Source organism: Eulemur rufifrons, chromosome 16 (genome assembly GCF_041146395.1).
Source record: "Eulemur rufifrons isolate Redbay chromosome 16, OSU_ERuf_1, whole genome shotgun sequence".
Taxonomy (NCBI): Eukaryota; Metazoa; Chordata; class Mammalia; order Primates; family Lemuridae; genus Eulemur; species Eulemur rufifrons.
Genome location: NC_090998.1, coordinates 93,350,239 through 93,370,610, shown reverse-complemented (window position 1 = coordinate 93,370,610; position 20,372 = coordinate 93,350,239). Strand labels below are relative to the sequence as shown.

At 40.3% G+C, this 20,372-nt stretch overlaps 1 protein-coding gene across 1 annotated transcript in view; it reads right to left on the bottom strand.

Annotated features, from left to right (window-relative positions):
* Positions 1-20,372, bottom strand: part of ATXN10 (ataxin 10) — a 143,899-nt gene that overhangs the window by 27,814 nt on the left and 95,713 nt on the right. The window contains exon 10 of the mRNA XM_069489523.1: positions 6,135-6,198. Within this exon, the coding sequence (XP_069345624.1) occupies positions 6,135-6,198 (64 nt within the window). The remainder of the gene's footprint in view (positions 1-6,134; positions 6,199-20,372) is intronic.

Genomic DNA, 20,372 nt, shown 5'->3' with positions numbered 1-20,372 from the left:
AGATGAAGGAACAGAGCAGGTTCTAGCAGGGGACCGGCAGGGACAACCTAACCCAGGCTGGACTTGAGGGAAGGCTCCCTGAAGACAAGACGCATGGCGCTGGGCTGAGCGCGAGGGCGACTCAGCCAGGGAGAGGAGTTCAGGCAGAGATTTCCACAGATGACTGCCCTGATGGGAGAACTTAGATCCACCTGAGAACAAAAAAGTAGGTGTACCTAGGGACTGCTAAAGGAGGAGGACAATGGCACAGGACACAAATGAAGAGGAGCTTTTAGGATGTGACCGACTTTGGATTTATTCTAAGAACAATGGACAGTCTTGGAGGTGTTGTGAACAGGGCGTGTTTATGAGAGGTGGTGTGAGGAGTGGGTAGAGTCACGACAGAGAGGAATGATCCCATTTTGGCTTAAAATATCATCAAACCGAAGGCATGGGGAATCAAAAATCACCTGGACATAGCATGAACAGAAATTAAAGATGAGTCAGGAAGATACTGTCCAAGTTCAGGCCAGAAATGACGAAGTCTGGACTGGATGATGGCACTGGGGACGGAGGGAAGTAGAAGGACCCAGGATATGGTCTGAGGAGGAATCAACAAGATGCGGCAACACTTTAGATTTGGGAGAATGAAAAAGGAAGAACATCACGAGTGACTCCAGGTTTCTGACCCGAGCAACTGAATGGACAGAGATGTCCCCTCAATGACTGAGAAAGAGGGGACAGTTCTGAGGAAAGATATTAACAGTTTAACTGTGAACATGCTAAACTGGGAAAGTCAGTGAGACAGCCAAACAAATTATTAAGTAAGGTGTGGTATGTCCAAGTCTGAGACTCGGAGAGAGAGGCTCATTCTCGAGTTTGGAATCCACAGGTAAACAGACAGTATTTAAAACTATGAGAATACTCGGAACAGAACTCTGCATCACCACCTCCACTGCCACCAGCCTGGGCCAGGCCACCATCATCTCTCACCTGGATGATTGCCACAGCCTCCCAGAGGTGCTTTGCCATTCCACGAGCCCAGAAGAGTGCCTGGGATATAAATGGGGCTCAATAAACATTAAATGAGTAAAGCAATATGGGTGGGATTACTTAGGGAGAAAACGTAGAGTGAGAAGAGAGCTCCCAGCTCTGGAAAGCCCAGGAGCATTTCAATACTTAGAAGTTGGACAGAAGAGAAAGCAACAAAGGAGACTGAAAAGGAGGAGCCAGAGATATTAAAAAAAAAAAAAAACAAGAGAAGGTAATATCATCAAAGCCAAGGAAAAAAGAGTATGTTAGGAAGGAAGTGATTAATCTTACAAAATCTTACAGTTTTAACAAGATGAGAACTGTAAAGTATGCACTGATTTTGGCAATATGGCGGTAATGGGTGACCATGAACAAATGATGCTTATGAACACACTTCTCTATCTCCACTCTGTTTTGAAGCCCCACTAGATTCTTTTAAAAGGCACAAACCTTAAAGAGCAAAAAGAATTTCAGAAGCTAAAAGGCAGATAGACAAGCAGTAACAGACAGGGCTGTGGCTTACGGTTGTGAAAGGGCCTCTAGCAACTAAGTTAGCAAGCCCAAGAAAGCTGAGCGTAAGCCCGCAGTGAGAAGAACGGAGAAGCATTCACTTTGTGGAGACCTCCCAAAGCTCAGGTGCCAGTGACCACTTGCTCTTCTTTAATGGGAGATGAAGGTGATAATCAGAAGAGCTGTTTGTGAGTTTAAGCAGCAGCTGGACCCCAGTGCCTTTCCTTTATCTCAACAGAAGATTGGAAAATTCATTAATTTGATGAAGAGGGTAAAACACAGATTCTCTGGCAAGGAGGATACACCAGGTACGGTTGAGGGTGGAAATAGTGAGATTAAGTGAAAGAATACATATTAAAATGTTGAGATCTTGTAGCTATCCCAACAAAATGGTGGCAATCAGGCATATGTTCTTCAGGAGGAGCTTAGGAAAATGGAAGCCAAAGAAAAACATTTTCAAACAAATTCAGATGGACCCACATTAAAGGAAATTCTAAAAGAAGGACTTCAGGCAGAAGAAAAATGATCCAAGATAGATGGACAGAGATATAAACACTGAAGGGCAGTGAAAGTGATAAATATATGCATAGAGCTTAATGAACACTGCCTACAAAGAACAATAATGTTTTATAGGGTTTAAAAAATAGAATTAAAATATACAACAAGAGCATATAAATTTGGAAATGTTAAATGGTCCTGTATTATCTGGAAAGAAGAGTAAAACTTTGCAACGTATGAGGCTTTGCCTAGTTAAGGATGCATGTTGCAATTTCTCAGGGAAGCATTAAAAGAATAGAAAAAGAATGAAGAATTTTTAAATTAGAAAAGGGCAAAAATTGGACTATTAAAAATAATCCAAAAGAAATGAAGATAGGAAGAACAAATAAAGAAGCTTAAATATAATTATACCAGCAATTACATTAAATGTAAATGGGCTAAATGCAATAGCTGAAATGCAAAGATTGTTGAACTAGATTTAATAAAAAATAACTATAATCATGCATTGCTTAAGAATAGAGATATGTTCTGAGAAATGCATCACTGGGCAATTTCATCACTGTGCAGACATCATAGAATATACTTACATAAACCTAGAGAGTATGTAGCTAACTACACACCTATGCTATATGGCATAGTCTATTGTTCATAGACTATGAACCTCTACAGCATATTACTGTACTCAATACTGTGGGCAACTGTAACACAAATGTCATATTTGTGTATCTAAATATATCTAAACATATAAAAGGTACACTAAAAATACAGTATCATAATCTTAAGGGACCACAGTTGTATGTGTGGTCTGTCACTGACTAAAATGTCACTATGTGGCGCATGACTGTATATGCTGTTTACAAGAAACACATCTCATACAGAAAGAATGAAAATAAAAGGAATGAAAAGGTTATACCATGTAAATTCCAACCCAAAGCAAGGTAGGATAGCTACATTAATATTAGGCAAAAAAGCAGTTTTAGAGATAAAAAGGGTCACTTCGTATTAATAACAAGGGCTATTTCTCAGGACCTGTTACATACCTTTACATAAAAACATTGCCTTGATACATATAAAGGGGAAATTTAAATAACAAAGGAAAATTAGACAAATCCATAATCATTTATGGATATCATTTTTTAAAACCTCTTTCAGTAATGGATAAATCAAAGTAGACAAAAATATCAGTAAAAATATAAAAGTTTTAAAATACCACCATTTACAAACTTGATCTAATGTACATACATAAATTAGTGCACCCTACTACTGGGAATAGACATACTATTCATGCACACATAGACCATTTGCAAATACTGACCACATACTGCATCATAGAGCAAGTCTCAATAAATTTCACAGGACAGAGGATATCAAGCATGGGTTCTCTGATCATAATGCATTTGTGCTTAAAATCAGTCTCCAAAAGATAATTAGAAAATTCTTTAGTTTAGAAATTTAAAAAATCGTTTCTAAATAATCCATGGGTCAAAAAAGAAACCATAACAGAAATTAGAAAACACTTTTAAATGAATGGTAACAAAATAGTACATCTAAAAATCCATGTAGTAGAGCTAAAGAGGTATATAGAAAAGAATAAAAGTGAAAATTAATAATCCTAAATAAATGGAGACATATAACACCACGTTCGTGGGTGGAAGACTCAGTATTGTATGTCAATCCTCATCAAATTCATTTTAATCAATGCAATTTCAATGAATAACTCAGGATGTAGGGGGTTTTAAATTATTTTTGTTGATGGTAATTTTGTGTGTATGAGTGTGTATGTACAGGTATATGTATGTATGTGTGTGCACCTGAATGTAAATGTGTAAAATTTGACTAAGGGGTTCTAAAACAGCCTGGAAGGAGTGTTGGTGTGGTTTTATCTATGGAGTAAGGTAAATTCCATAATCTGTAATATGTCCCTATTTGCTTTGGTGCTAGGATAGCCAGATTTTAATTTATGGCTCACGTGTAAACACTGAGTCTCTCCAGGCTGTCAGGCTTCCTTATTTCTGACCATTCAACTATCATTCCTTCCTTTGCTCTGATATTTTAGTATGTATCTCACATCTCATTATACATATTTTATATGTCTTTACAATCTGGTAGGTTTAATAAATAAAACTCCAAAGAATTACTGAATACACGTAACACTAAACATATTTGTAATATTTTATCTTTTCTTAAGGATTCAGAGGCGATCCGGGATCCTGTAGTGCCCCACTAACTGTCATTATAGAGGCCAGTTATTTATACAGATATCTATATAAATTTTTAAATTTATAATTCTGAATAATTTCTCCACTACATGAATATGTTTATATGGTTTCTCTGTATGTGCTGTCTCCTCTCAGTGACTCGTAAGGAGGGCGTACAGGGAAATGGCTAAGAATCAGGTACTCACAAGCTTAAATTCTGGTTCTGACCTTGGACAAGTCAGAGACTCATAGTTTACTTCCTCGTCTACAACATGGGGAGGATTATGATAGTATCTGCTTCATGGTGTTGTCAGGATTGAATGAGGCAATGGGTATAAACACATAGTAAGGACCAAATGAATGTTTCATGAAAGCAGTGAATGAATGAATGAGAGTCTGGCGAGGAGGATACCGAATGGAAGATGCTGGCAGCACCCACAGCCCCTAGCTTAGCCCTACAATGGGCTTGTGTGCTACAGCGTTCTGCTTTTTGGTCTGCCAAAAGCCCAAGACCAGAGATGAAAACTTTCTTCACTAGAAGGTCAATTCAGGGAACATAAAAGTAAACTGTGGGTGAATGTCTTTTTTTATAACTAATTTTTTTAAATCAGGAAATGTAAGATCTGCAACTGCACCTGAACATTCTTGTACTGCATTCCTGTGACTGGCAGCTCTCTGCTTTTCTTTTCTCCTTCCTTTTTGGGGGGCTAAAAACTGTCTCACCTCTTGAGTGAGCACAGTATGCAGTGACTGATGATGCAATGCAGTGATGTGACTTGTTTTACCTGGAAGAAGTGTCTTCTGAGTCTATTTGGTCTTTTTCTGACCGATCTTATAAGCTACTGTAACCTTTAAAATAAGATTTTTTTCTATTGCTAATCAGGAAGACAATATTATCTTTAGCACAATAAGCATTTCTCAGTCTACTCACTTTCAAACGTATGATTTTCATCAGCTCCTTTTCTCTTCTTGGCAGAAGTCATAGACAGAGATTTTATTTTTTAAAATGCCCCTTCCCAGTCTCTTCTGTCCCAGGCTGGGCTCCCCACTGCCTCCTACAGGCTATATTCCTCAAGTCCTTAAGGTGGTCTGTTCCACCCCTCCTCTGCAGGCAATGGGCACAGGGACGTGCAGTTACCAGAGCAAGGGACAGGGCCTAGTTTGGCTCTCACCAAGGAAATTCTTGAAATTAAATAGTGGGTTTTATCTCAAACCTAACCAGGCTCTATCTGGTCCCTGGTTACTCAGCAGTGTACTAGGCCAGATTTGTACAGCATGACTGCTTAGTAAAGCAGCAGGACAGAAGCAAGGTCCTTGCAGAATACCCTCCAGCGAGCATGGCCAGCCCAAGGAAGGGCAAAGCCAGAGCTCCCAGCTTCAGCAGCAGAGGGCCGCAGGAGCTGCAGGACAGAACCTGTGAAAAATGAGAATTCAGTGCCACTGAAATGCTTCTCTCCATGGCTAGGGAGCCAGAGTGCTCATGTTTCTATGTTGCCAAACTATTATTAAAACAGTTTTTCTAAAGGACTGGATATTCAGAATCTTACAGCAAAAAAATATAAAATTTTTCACGTTTACTCCAAGGACCACATACACACTTTGGGAAGGTGACACTGGTGACATGCAGCACAGGGGCCTTGGATGCACCACCTCTGCCTCAGAGTTCTGAAGTACTATTTAGTAAGTAGCATGCTGGTTTGGAATGTTCTACTCACCTTGAAAATTCGAGCTCACTATACTGCAAAGGTTGCAGAAGTGCTACTCCAGCACCATGACTTCAAGAAAATGGTCTGGCTTTTAGAAACAAGCAAACAAGCAAGGCAGCCAGTTACATACTGAATGAACACCAGGGAAGGGACTTGGTAACTAAGGTCCCAGGTTGTGAACTAATGTGTGGTGGTCCACATGCAAGGATACAGGGGTTACTGTCATCGATGTTGCAGCTGTCCAGGATCAAAGGAATGCCGTCCAGCTCATTTACCTAGAGAGAAAGAAGATCAATTTACACACTGAAAACAGCCTGGTTAGGGTCAGAGATTACAGATGACTTGTTTCTCCTTTTTTATTTTCTTATTCAATGTTATTGTTATAATATTGTTTGTACAATTACCTGAAATACTTATATCAACCCAGAAATATGTAAACAAAAAGTGGTATTTTCTTTTCACCCTTCATCAAAAATGCTGGGGCAACTGGGTAGCCACATAAAAAAGGATAAAAGTAGAACTAACTAGTATGATTCACCAGGATAAACTCCAACTGGATCTGAGACCTAATTGTAAAGCATGAAAAAGTCCCAGTGATAGAAAACATGAATTCTTTTTCTAAGCTGGGAATAGGGGGGGGAAAAAAGCTTTCTGGCCAGGCGTGGAGCCTCACAGCTGTAATCTCAGCGCTTTGGGAGGCCTAGGCAGGATTGCTTGAGCCCAGGAGTTCAAGGTTACAGTGAACTATGATTGTGCCTGGGCAACAGAGAGAGACTCTGTCTCCAAAAAAACCCAGAAATTGGATGCGTTGGGGTACAGAACACAATTTTATCTGGGGGTTTAGGAAGGACTCCAAGAAGTGATGACAGTCAACAAATACTTACTGTGTCCCTACTGAGTATTTTATTTATTTTTAATACAAAAAGAACCTGTAAAAACTAAAATACCACCAACAATCCAATAAAAAATGGACGAGATATGTGAACAGGAAATGGCACAGAGGAAGACATGCAGACTAACTGTAAAGACGTGAGAATGTGCTCAGCCGTGCCCACAATAATGGAAAGGCAAATTTTAACTACACACAGCATTTCTCACCTGCCAGACTAACAAATAACCAAGTGCGACAACAAAAGCTATCGGTGAGGCTACAGAGAAACAAGTGCTTTCATCCACTGCGAGTTAATGACATATGGTACAACCCTGTGGAAGTGAACTGGGCAGCCCGCAGCAAAGGCACGTGGGAATCCAGTAATCCCATCTCTAGGACTACAGATCAAAAACAAACTACCACGTGAGATTACGTTTGGCACAAGGTTACTCACTGCAGCACACTTTATTTTTTAATAACTGTTTTATTGAGATATAATTCACATACCATAAAATTCACACCTTTAAAGAATACAATTCAGTAGTCTTTAGTGCATTCACAGAGTTGTGTGACCACCACCACTAGCTAATTTTTCAACATTTTCTACACCCCCAAAACAAACTCCATTAGCAGTCACTCCTCATTCTCCACTATCCCTAGTCTTTGTCAACTACGAATCCACTTCTGTCTCTATGGATTTGCCTGTTCTGGACATTTCATATAAATGGAATCATATAATATGTGTGACCTTTTGTGTTTGCTTGTCTCACTTAGCTTAATGTTCTCGAGGATCATCTGCATTGTAGCATGTATCAGTACTTCAATCCTTTTTATGGCTAAATAATAAATAGTCCATTGTGCAGACAGACCACTTTTTATTTTTCCATTCATGCGAGAGCGTGTACGAGAGCTGGGAGAGGAGGGAACCGGAAGTGTTCAAGGAACTGGAAGCAGCGCAGCCAAGGACTAAGCGAGCACTGAGGAGCCAGACCGCTGGGTCGAAGCCTGTTATGAGCCCTGTGGCCTTGGGCGAACCACTGAACCGCTAAGACTTAGTTTCCTTGTCTGTAAAATGGGGACGATAGGGCCTACCTCGAAGGGTGACTGTGAGCACAGGCTGTATCACTACATGTGCTCAGCACACAGGAAATGCTCAGTAAAGAGCACTGAAGTGATGGCAGTAGTTGGTGACATTTGTGCAGTCGGCTGGAAGAAGTTCAGGTGGCTGGAGCCAGGGGTTAGGTGTGAGGAAACTGGAGGGTAACTTCCACAGAGCTGAATTTATACTTCCACTCTGAATTTAGCAAAACTATAAATTTGTGTTCAAAACCAGTTTTTTAATAAGTGAAAAATAAAAGTATTCAGGATTTATTATTCAATGCAAGGAAAACATCTCACTTTCTAAAAAAATAAAGTTGAATTCTGAGTTACACTAAATGGGTAGGATTTTCTTTGAAGGAAATGAAATCACATGCTAAAAATAGAAATTTAAGCAGACAATGAGGGCGAATTAAAGAGTTCCTAAAAATCGTGGTTACAGTGGAGTTGCGGGTGAACTGAGGGTATGTGTCCCTGGATAAATATTTCACATTCACACAGCTGCATGGCAGAAAAGAACCTTTTATAGAAATTCATTAAATGCTTATAACATAAATGACATATTCCAGACAAGGACAACAGCGGCGTTATGACAAATACATTAATGGTATACTTGAGAATGAACACAGGTTAAGGTCACAGGGAAAAGCAGGCACCAGTGCAACCCCTTCCCAACGGGTGACTGACAATACAATCTCGTTATTACAAAGTTCAAGTTTATTGCTGCAGCTACATGTGTCGAGCTAATGTCTGAGGGAGGGGAGAACAATTAAGAAATTAACAAGTTTCTTCTGTTAGCACTTCATAAAACAAGGAAGTTGTTTGTTTCTCCTGACATGTTGGGAACTGATTCTAGACCCATAATAAATGAGTCACAAGTTGTGGTTGTACCGAGGAGCCAAGCTCAGTCAATGCTTTCACAGGGTAGTGCAGACAATAAGCCTGGTCTAAACAAACTAACATTTAGCCTCTGGAAATAAAGTGTAAACAGAGCACAACTAACTGATTTGCTAACTGTTCTTTCCATGCTGGCCAATAACGTCAGAGAATACACTCTGCAAAGTATGCAGGCCCAACTCTAATAATATCTAAGCTCCTTTGAGAAAATATATTAGGCTGACAGAAAATAGAGCTTCAATTATTCTGACTGCTCTCACATTGAATGATAAATACAAAAATATAAAAACCCAAAGAAAAGCAAGAGCACAATACAAAGGTGGACCCAAATCTCCTATTTAAATACATAACATGATATTTGGTAAAAATGTGTTCATAACACAGTTCCTCACAACAAACAGGCAATGGCCAGGCACAGTGGCTCACACCTTTAATCCCAGCCCTTTGAGAGGCTGACATGGGAGGATGGCTTGAGGCCGGGAGTTCAAGATGAGCCTGGGCAACATAGTGAAATCCCATCTCTATCAAAAATTAAAAAAAAAAACAAAAAAAACCCAACAAAACCATAGATACAAAGATCACCAGAGTCCTCATGCCGAAGTGAATCAATGGCCAACATGGCTGGGGCAATGCTCCAACAGTTTCCATCTAGGGAAGTCACCATCCTGGGGCAAGCTGACAGCCAACTCAGAAAGCTCGAAGCCCAGAGGCAGCTACTGGATGAAACTGACCATCTTGCAGGAGCTGCAGAGACCACCTGCTTCCAGATAAGACTCAATCATCCCTCCCAGGCAGAGAAAATATGGTGCTTTGGGAAGTAGAATTCCAGCTCAGCCTTTTCGCTGAGTGACCTTGGGGAGGTTTCTGAACTTCTTTAAGTCTAGATTTTCTTATACATGGAACAAGGGGGCCATACCCACCTCCTAGGGCTACGGTGAGGACTACCTGAGAAAGCATTCGGCCCGGTGCCCGGCACATCATGAGAATATAAGAAATGGTAGCAATCTGTAATATTATTTCCACTTGGTTCTGAGATTCTAAAGGTTTCCTTTACTGTCTACACTTGAAAAGAGCTGGACATAGTAACCCTTTACCAGCCACTAGTTGTCCTTCAGCCAAGTTCGAATATAGAAAGATTTACTTCTATAATCATAAGAAATTTGGCAGATTATGGGTTACTCTAAATTGGTGCCACATTATTCCCAACTATCTCACGAGCTGGGTGTACCCCTGCGTTACTGACGTCCATCCGTACTCTTCTGCTGGCTTTTGCCTTACACAGCAATTCTAAGTCTCACAAAAATATAGTCCTATTGATCTTCGTGTGGCATTTATTTCCATGGTGTTTTGTGCAGCTTAGCACTAGGCATTTCATGACTGAGCTGCTGCTTCTGGCCCCAGTGTCAGAGGAACAATGAATCTTTTGACTCAAGCAGCAGCAAGGAAGCAGGTGGCTGCCCACTGTCGATACTCCCAGAGTTAGAACTCACAGCAAAAGTCTAGGCCAGTGCCTCTCAACCTCGGCTGCACGTTAGAAACACTGGGGGGAGGTTTTAACAAGTGCCAACACTGTGGTCCCTACCCTAGAACAAAAGAATCCGAGGCTCTGGGTGTTAGTGTCTTTGACACACTCTCCAGGTGACTCTAACATGCAGCTGAAGTGAGAACTGCTGATCTACCCAAAACCAAAGAACCCCACTGATCCAGCACCTGCAACCTGCTGCAAACCCCAAAAGAAACTCCTCAAACCTAACTCACTTCCCTCCACACTGTTCCCATTTGGTGCTTGTTTTCTTTACTTCTAACATGCACTTCATTGAGATGCAATTTACAGATAGTAAGCTGCAACTGCACCTGTATAGCCGCAGGCAAATCAAGATATAGAATATCTCCATCACCCCCAAAAGTTCCTTGTGCACCTCTGCAATCACTGCAGATCATCCTCCTCAGCCTTAGGCAAACTGTTTTCTGTCACTATACGCATATTTTGTCTGTTCTATAATACAAATGGGATCATATAAAACATCTTTTTTAATGTTTTTGGGATTCAGCATGTTGTTACATGTATCAGTAATTGTTCATGAACACGTGTTTTCATTTTTCTACCTAAGAGTGGAATTGCTGGGTCATATGTTAAGTGTATTTCAACTTTATAAGAATTGCCAAACTATTTTCTCAAGTGGTTGTACCATTGCATATTTCCTCCAACAACGTACCTAAGTCACTCCAGAGCCGTACCAACACTTGATATTGTCAGACTTTTTAGGTGGCACCACATTGTGGTCTTAATTTTTATTTCCCTGATGACTAATGACGTGAAGCATCTTTTCAGGTGTTTATGGGCCATTTCTATATCATCTTTAGTGAAGTGTTGTTCACATATTTTGCCCATTTTATTAACTGGGTTGTCGTCATCTTATTATGTAAGGGGTTCTTCACATACTCTGCATGAGTAAGTGTTGTGACAGAAATACATATTGCAAATATTTTCTCCTAGACTGTGGTTTGCCTTTTCATTTTCTTAGTAGTGTGTTTCAAAGAGCATAGTTTTTAAATTTAGATAAGGAACAATTTATTAAAAAGTCCTTTTGTGGTATTTTTTGTATCCTAACAGATTCTGGCCTGTCCCAACAAATCCACAATGTTTTCCTGTATAAGTTTTACAGTTCTCTGGCTTTTGTATTTCCATTTTAAATCAATTTTTGTTTGGTATAAGAGTCAAGGTTCTTTTTCTCCCCATAAGGATATGAAATTGTTCTAGTACTATTTGTTGAAAAGAATATCCTTTATAAGCAATTGCAGAAAATGCAAAAGACTTGGCTGGAATATCAAGAGAAAGGATTTGGGTGGAACTGAAAACAATTCTTGTTGGTAACCAGGTAAATCATTTGATTCACCTTATCTACGATCTTGATGTGGTTACTTACATAGATTTACCTGCTAAGGCAAGTTTGGAAGAACTTAACAAAGTCAATAAAAATGTTAAGGCTTTTCACCAAATGTTGAAGGTTTTTCACTCTTCTGGCCTCAGTATTCAAAGTACAGGATGATGTCACAAAATTAGATTTGAGGTTAAAGATTTCTAAAGAGAATAACAACTTTAGGTTATTTATAGTTAAATATAGGAAAGATTTAATTAAAGCAATATCGTTCAAAACCACTGACACCCCATCAACACTTTCCTACAGACTCCAGGGGACCTGAAGAGACCACTCCTGTCCGTGAACTGCTAAAGAACCAAGGAGCACACTGCCCCCTAGAGGAAGGGCAGCAGTGGTCCACGCCGCCATTGCCTGTACGTGGCCATGACATCAGAAAAGTGAGCATTTCTTCAGGAAAAGAAAACTGGGGCTCTATTACAATAGTTGTGAGAATAATGTGGAAAAAAGTGGTTACCAAATGGAAAAGGTGAACTTTAAGTCATGTAAAGAAGACCTAAAACTGATGAGAGCTTCCCTCCCTCTTTGTGAGATATAGAAAACTACAGCAGAATAAAAGCCAGCTTAGAGGACCTCTTTAGAAGAATAAAGGCATTATTTTGGAAAATATAATTATATTTCAGGTACTAAACTGAGGTCTACCTCCTTTTAATATGAATTCTATCACTGAACCTTATAATTGTTTTGGAATAGTTCCTACTGAGAAAACTATAGTTGGCTTCTCTTATTTTAATCTGTGTAGACATTTTTTACATTTTGTTTTTTCAGAGGATAGTATGAAGATTAATCTTAAAAAGAAGTAACTGTCTTAAAGAAAAAAAATGTTTATTAGCATTTGCAATTGAAATGACCAGGTTATTTTACACAATGATTTATGATGTGTCAGTTCTTATCTGAGTTCCAAAATAAACTTATGCCTGAAAAGAAAATAAGAACATTTTTTAAAAGAACAATAATGTTTAAAGATATAAAATGACCAAGACTCACTGACAAAAATGGTCAAAGACCCAAACAGCTGAGTTCTACCCGATTTTCAAGGAATAGAAGAATCTCTCTTTTGTATACAAGTTATTCCAAAACAACAGAAACGGAAGGAAAGCTTCCCAAGTCATTTTATGAGGCCAATGTAATTTTGTTCCAAAACTAGGAAAAGACAGTATAAGGAAATTATAGGCCTTTTTAACTTATGAACATAGAACCCTCTCCCCACAAAATCCTAGAAATAATATTAGAGTAACTAAATTAAACATGCTACAAAAATATATCATGATCAGGCACAATTTTTTCAAAAATATAAGAACAGATGAATGTGGATCAGAAAATCTGCAATGAAATTATCCTCATTAATGACCTAATGATTATCTCAACAATCACAGAAAAAGCACCTGTTCATGTTTAGCCCCTATTTATATATTTTTTTAATTCTCTAGAAAACTACAGAACTTCTTAACTTGAAAAAGGCTATGTGTCAGAAACCTACAGGAAATATCATAGTTAACAAAAAGTTTAGATGGATACTAACATCAGGAAAAACACAAAGATATTGTCTCCTGGCACTGGATAGAGAATATAAATTCAATGAAATACTGTAATTTTAAAAAGGTCTTTGTTTGGAACATTCTGCTTCTAGAAATGAAAGATGCTCAGGAAATCAAAGAGGAACTAGAGTGATGTAAAAAGTATTTCAGTCTTACTGTCAGAAACAATGGAAGCATGAAAACAAATGAAAGCAATAAGACTGATTTAGCTTTAAAAAAAACTATTTTTTTAGGAGCAAAAGGTGAAATCTTGGGAGACAGACTACACAGACATAAATGGGAAATAAGATCTAGAATGTCTCGATAAAGATATAAAGGGAAATGAAAATGCACCTAGTTCTAACTGTCCTTAAAGCGAATTTTAGCAAAGCAGTAGATGTTTTAGTGGTTATTAGAACAGGAACTGTGATTGGCCCTACAAAATCAAGGAAAGGAAGGATCCAACTGTCAGAGACGAACTGAAATCCTAGTGAAGCAGACCTGAAGACGTTCTCTGTCACCCTTCTTTCCTCAGCACAGACTTTCTACTATGGGCCACTATTTGGCAGCAAATACTAAGTGCTGGTTTCTGGGGACATGCTTTAGCTTGGGGTAACTATTAGAAGACTGGCAACTGCCTTGTTTTCTAACTTTGGTGTGTGGGGGCCGGTGTTTTGATAATCCTGTGCCCTGCTGACTTTTTTCATTTTAAGAAGTGAGGCATATCAGAGATTTGATATATGAGTGTTCCTGAAAGAATCACACACATTGCAGCAAGAGATAATCCATGCTGCAGCTGTTAAAAGAATCCTGACCCTACACAGACATTAAGAAAGAGCCCCTCTAGCTAGTACTGTGCAGAATAAGAAATCAGGGAGAATACATTCTGAACTTCAATTTCTTTGAATATACATGGACAAGAGAATTTGACTTTAATGTCTTCGAATTTTAATTTAAAATGATACGTAATCTTTGGATTTTAATATCTCCTTGGGAATTTGATAATGAGATAGAATTAATATTCAAATATGGTGTGTCTCTTATGGGCATTTTATTATTTCAATGAATTAGGCCTTTCACTGGAGTATCTTAATATGGAATGAATTTTCTGCCTTGAGGTCAAAGTGATTTTGGAGTTAATTAGATTCATGTGTTATTCTGACCCACTTAGGAGTCTTCTGGGGGTAAAATCTCCACTCCCCACAGGTGGTCCAGGAGAAAGAAAAGGAGTGTGAGTGACACTGACAGAGTAGCCTCACACAGGTGGGAGCAGGACGGTCCTGACCAACTGAGCTTCTCTCCAAAGGAGGAACATTCTTCCACACCCTTGGATGACCAAAGGTAAAGCCCAATGCATGAGACCACTACCACCACCAGCACCAGGCATACTGGATGAGTTAGAAGACTCTCCCTCTCTTCTTTATGTTGTGGAGAGAGCTGCATTAACATAAGATCCTTTGGCTTCTCTAGGCCTTTCACTGGCCCCTTCCCAGGGTGGTGACAATCAGATCTCTCAGTGGGTCTCATGCATGACATCATGGTATATAGAGTGGTTTTTTGTTTGCTTGTCTAACTCTGTCATCAGACTCTGGGGCTTTTAATTAAAACAACCATGTTTCATCCCTGCATCCCTGGCCTTGACCTTAGATGCTCAACAATGATTTGCTGAAAAAAATACACGTATGTGATAGAGGCCAACATCTCATGACTGATCCCACCCATACATCCACCCCGCCTTCCCACCCACACAAGCTCCAACTAAGCAACTGAACAACAGATATGTACTGAATGAAATTTAGTGGGGTTGAGGGCTGCAGGGTGAGTAAATAAACAAAAAATACATTTACAGATTATAATAATTCCCATGAAAGAACTAAAAAGGATAATCTGCTAGAGAGTGGCCAGAGAGGCTCTATTTTAGACAGGTCATCAGGTGAGACTTTTCTATAAAATGGTGACATGTGAACTGAGGCCTGAACAAGGAGAAAGACCAAACCATGAAAATGGGTCACACACTTCCAGAGCATTTAAGACGGAGGGAACCAGAGGCATAAAGACTCTGAATGGCGAAGAGCTGAGCGCATCAGAGTTAGGGGAAGCACACCAGCATGCCCTGCGTGCGGGAGCCACATGGAATGGGAAGAGATGCCCTGGCGAGGGAGGAAAGAGCCCAGCCCTCTGGAGCAGAGTTTTCGGGACCAGAAGCAAAAGCTGGGAACTTGTTCTTTTGGTATGAAAATTCTTGGGCACCCCCTCCAAGTCCTTCAGAATCAGAAACTCTGGGGGGTTAGGGCCTAGCAGACAGTGTTTTAACAAGCCTTCCAGGTAAGTATGATGTACCCTAAATTTTAAGAAGTACTGATACAGAGCAGTGGTTCTTAATTCTAACTGTGAATCTGAATTTCCTGGGAACTTTTTAAACTACCCATGCCCTGGGCCCACCTCACACCGACTTCACCTGCACTCTGGGGTGATGGGCCTGGCACACACGTACACTTTGAAGCTCCCTAGGTGATTCAGTTGTTCGGCAGGGTAGAATGTGAAGTCTTGGAGATTAGGAAAATAATTTAGATTTTTTTTCCTAAATGTAAAATGAGCCACTGAAGATTTAATGCCGGTGCATGAAATAATCCAACTTGGATTTTTAGAGAGACGCCCCTGGTTGCTAAAGAACCAAGTATAAAGAAGCAAGAGTGGCACCAGGACCTGTGAAAAGCTGCTGTGGAAACTGTGGAGGCCTGGACGCCGTGGCAGCGTGGGGACACTCCAGGGTCTGACCCCTTCCTTCAGCGGCCAAGCTCTAATCCTTGGGGGCAAATCCCATCCACATACAGTCTCAGTATTTTTTGTCGTTTTTTTCAATGCATGTATATTATACACTTACACTTATTTTTTTTAAAATGGAGATCATCTTTATAAATACAGTACTTTACATCTTTCCACGTAATAAAAATTCATTGAAAATGAAATTTTCACATCTTCATGGTGTATACTATTCTATTACTACCATCTACCATAATTTACTGAATAGTCCCCTATTGAAGATCATTACTAAATTTTCACAACAATGTAATGAACAAGTATAATTTTTTTTTTTACCTTATCACTATTTCCTTTGGAGAAATTCCCAAAAGAAGAATTATTGTACAAAAAAACATAAACATCTTTAAATCTCTTAGAGACACATTTTGAAACTGTCCTCCAAAAGAGTTCTCCCAATTTATACCACCCTATAACTGTCCACTTCACTGTATCCACAGTGAAAGTACAGATTTTTTTTAAGTTGCTTTTTTGATAGGTAAAAATGTTATTTGGGGGCTTTACTTTGCCTTTTTTATTATTATTATTATTGTTGTTGTTGTTAAAAAGGCTGAGCATTTTCCATCTGCCTAAGTTTTATAAATTAAGATTTAAGGAGATAAAGGCCTTTAACATTCCAAGTTTTACTGAGCAGCTAAAATGTACCACAGCATCACACCTGGAGTGGGTTCTGAAATCGGAGTGAGGAGGAACCCACGGGCCTTCTAGCCAGGAAGAGATGTGAGATGTGCAGGCAGAAAAGATGGTCAACGGCGGGATACGCCCGTGCCCAGCTTCTCACGGGAGAACCGCGACACGGCAGAGAGCCTTGGAGGCTGCGCAGACTCGTCCAGAGACTGCACACCATAAGCTCACCTTGCTCCCCAAGACACCTCAAAAAAGAAAAGAATTCAGAGAGGAGAATGATTCTGCAATTCCACAGTAAACGTCAACAGAGTAAAGTAGTAGTGTTCTGAAAGCTTTTGTGGCAAAACAAAGATGCTTTTCAAGAATAGTAATAGTTGAGGCTCCTAAAGGACCCATAAGTACAAAGAAAACAATGCGATTAATAAAAATATTTTCTAAGTTCAACTACCAAATTCCAGGAAGATTAACAACTAACTTTCTTTAGCAAACACATGCATGTGAATCTAATGCAATTTTTTTTCATGAATTCTTCACCTAGGAGATAAAATCTTTGCTTAAATCATGAATGAAATTAGCTGGCTTTTAAGAAGCTAACTGTGTTTCTGATCCTAAGACTAAAAGTATTTGGTGAATGAATGTTAAATCATTGTATAGCTACAAAATTTGTCTGCTTTGTCCAATTACAAAACAACCAGAAACTGTCAGAAAGGTATTTTCAACTGATATGGAATGCAAAACATCTTCCCATGTTTAGTCCGGGAGAGTGCGGTTTGGAGGCTGCCAAGCATACCCCACACTCCACACCCTCCTGCAAGACAGGGCATTCCCTCTGCACAGCACCACCTCTGGCTCCTAGCCTCTGAGCTTCCTCAGACTTCTATGGAACAAGGGACAATGGCAAGAAAGCAGGAGCAGGACTCGGGAGCACCAAGGCAAGCCTGGCACTGCCACTTGCTCCACCATGTGAACTTTGGTGAGTCATCCTGGCCTCACATGAAAAACAGGCCAAAAACCTCTACTGCAATCAGAGGGTGTCACTTTAGTAAACGGTAAGAAAACAGTCTTGCACAATACCCGGCTTCTAGAAAGTGCTCAATAAAATGGGAGATTATTAATATAATCTTTATTATTTACTTTTCTACTTAAGGCATTTTGTTGCATTCTTTCTAAAGAACATTAAATAAGCAGAATCATTAAGAAAAAAGTATACGCACAGTGTTAGTTTTCTATTACTGTCATTTCTTTAAGACAGTTTAATTAAGCAAGACGTCAAAAGCTGACCAGTGAAGTATTTAAAGAGCTAGGTGAAAGACCTCCACTTTTAAGCAGAAGCAGGAGAAAATATGAATCAAGAAGTGACTTTATCTCTAATGTGCTTGAGTGGACATCAAACTCCGCTCCACTCAGTAGCCTCCTTAAAGCACCACGGGTTTGACTTGCGAAAGCAGCAACACCAGGAAGGGATGGGGAACCCATCGCAGCGCAGGGAAAACAAAGCAGTTCTGAAAAGCCGTTTCGGCATATCTGTGCTAACATGCACAGCTACGTTCAGAACAAAAATAACCCAGACAGCAAGTTTTTAAAAATATGCATTCCACCTCTGCTACTTGGAGTGCAGTTCCCACCCATAATGCATCATCTACAATGTCACACTTCAGTGCCTGAACAAACAGGATTCTGTCCTGAACACATCTGGTCTTTAATTTTTAACCAATGGACAGAATCTCAACTGCTTATTGTATTATGATGAGCTTGTTGTCATTAATAAATTAAGCCTTGGAAACCACTGATCAACTTGCCCATGTGGTTTAGAAAGTAAAAAAAATAAAAAGACTCACTGAGAGCTTGAGTCTCCAGCCTGAGCTGGGAATCTGCCACACTCAGCCCTTGGAATGACTATCTCGAATGTGCACGAACAGCCATGACGTCTGTTTGGGCCCTGCTCTAAGCCGTGCGTCCTCTGGGCACAGGGAGGGATAAAGCCGACAGGTGAGCTGAGGGGAAACCAACCTCTTCTCCCTTCTCCCCTGCCTGCCACCTGCACATCTTGACAGCCTAGCACAGAGGAGACGTGCAGAAGTCCCGCTGTTACCTGAGGCAGGCTGTGAAAAGGGGACTAGGTCTGTGAATCAAGAAGATGCATTTCAGAAACCCTCAGCTCTGCTTGGAAACGGGAAATAGGAGAGGGAAAGGAAACATATACCAAGTACTTTCTTATGTGACAAATATTTTACATGCAAATATTTGGTATTCATAATGGTTTTTTGCAATGTAGGAATCAGTGTTCCTATCTGACAGATAAAGAAAATGAGATTTATAAGGGTTAACTTGTTCACAGTAATAGAACTTAGTGAGTGGCAAAGCCCAGGTCTGTTTAATGCAAAAATTTATGCATTTAAAAAAATTGTACCACACAAATTACAGACAAATATTTCTGGTTTTCAGAAAAGAAAGAATGGCTGAAATAATATTAAATGTGTTGGAAAACCTCAAAGTGTATAGTTGAGAGTGTTCGGGATTAAGAAGGGGCAAGGAGGGCCAATGAGACAGACCTGGCCAGGAGCATCAGGGACAACAGGGCGAGTGTGTCACCAGCCTTGGCAGAGCCGGGATGAGACCTTTAGTGCCAAGCTCTTACCACCCTGCCCAGTACGAGAGAAGTCTGGCCATTTCTTCTGTGCCCTCAGGAATGTCCCCAACAGCACGACACAAAATGACAGCAGCATTTTCACCTTTCTCCAAGACCCATTTCTCTGCGTGCTAACACCTGGAAACCGATCTATTACTGTTTATTACTTTGACAAACACTTAAAAGGCAGCTTCTCTGTGACAGAACTTGTACCGGGGACCACAGGGCAAATCAGACCCAGGTATGGCCCTTCACCAGCATCAGGACGGGGGGTGGGGTGGGGGGGGACAAGAGAGAGAGAAAGCCCTGCAGACGAGCAAACAGCACCAGCAACACCCAGCGCTGGAGGAAAACACGAAGCGCGTGGGAGCACGGAGAAGGAACACCTAACCCGGCCCGGGGAGGGCCGATCGTGAGGGGCCTTGAAGGCCAAGCCCCGAAGCTTCAACTCTGTCCTGAAGGCAACAGAAAGATTTCACAGAGACTTGTGTCTCAGAAGAGAACAGGTGCAGTAAGCATCACCTCCTTATCCAAGGTTTCACATTCTGTAGTTTCAGTAACCCACAGTCAACTGTGATCAGAAAATATTAGAGAAAATTCCAGAAACAAACAATTCGTAAGTTTTAAGTCAGGCGCCATTCTGAGTAGCGTGATGAAATCTCGTGCCATCCTGCCTGGGACATGAACTCATCCCTTCGTCCAGCACATCCATGCTGTGGGTGCCCCGCCTGTTAGTCACTCAGGAGCCATCCTCGTCACCAGATCGACTGGGTATCTCAGTACCAGTGTTCAAGTAACCCTTATGTCACGTAGTGATGGTCTCAAAGCACAAGAGTAGTGATGCTGGCAATTTGAATATTCCAGAGAGAAGCCTTAAAGTGCTTCCTTTCAGTGAAAAAGTCAAAGTTATTGACTTAATAAGGAAAGAAAAAACATCATTTTCTGAGGTTGCTAAGATCCAGAGTAAGAACAAATCTTCCATTCGTGCAGCTGTGAGCAGCGTAATTGTTCTACTTTATTCTTGCTGTTAATCTCTTACTGTGCCTAATCT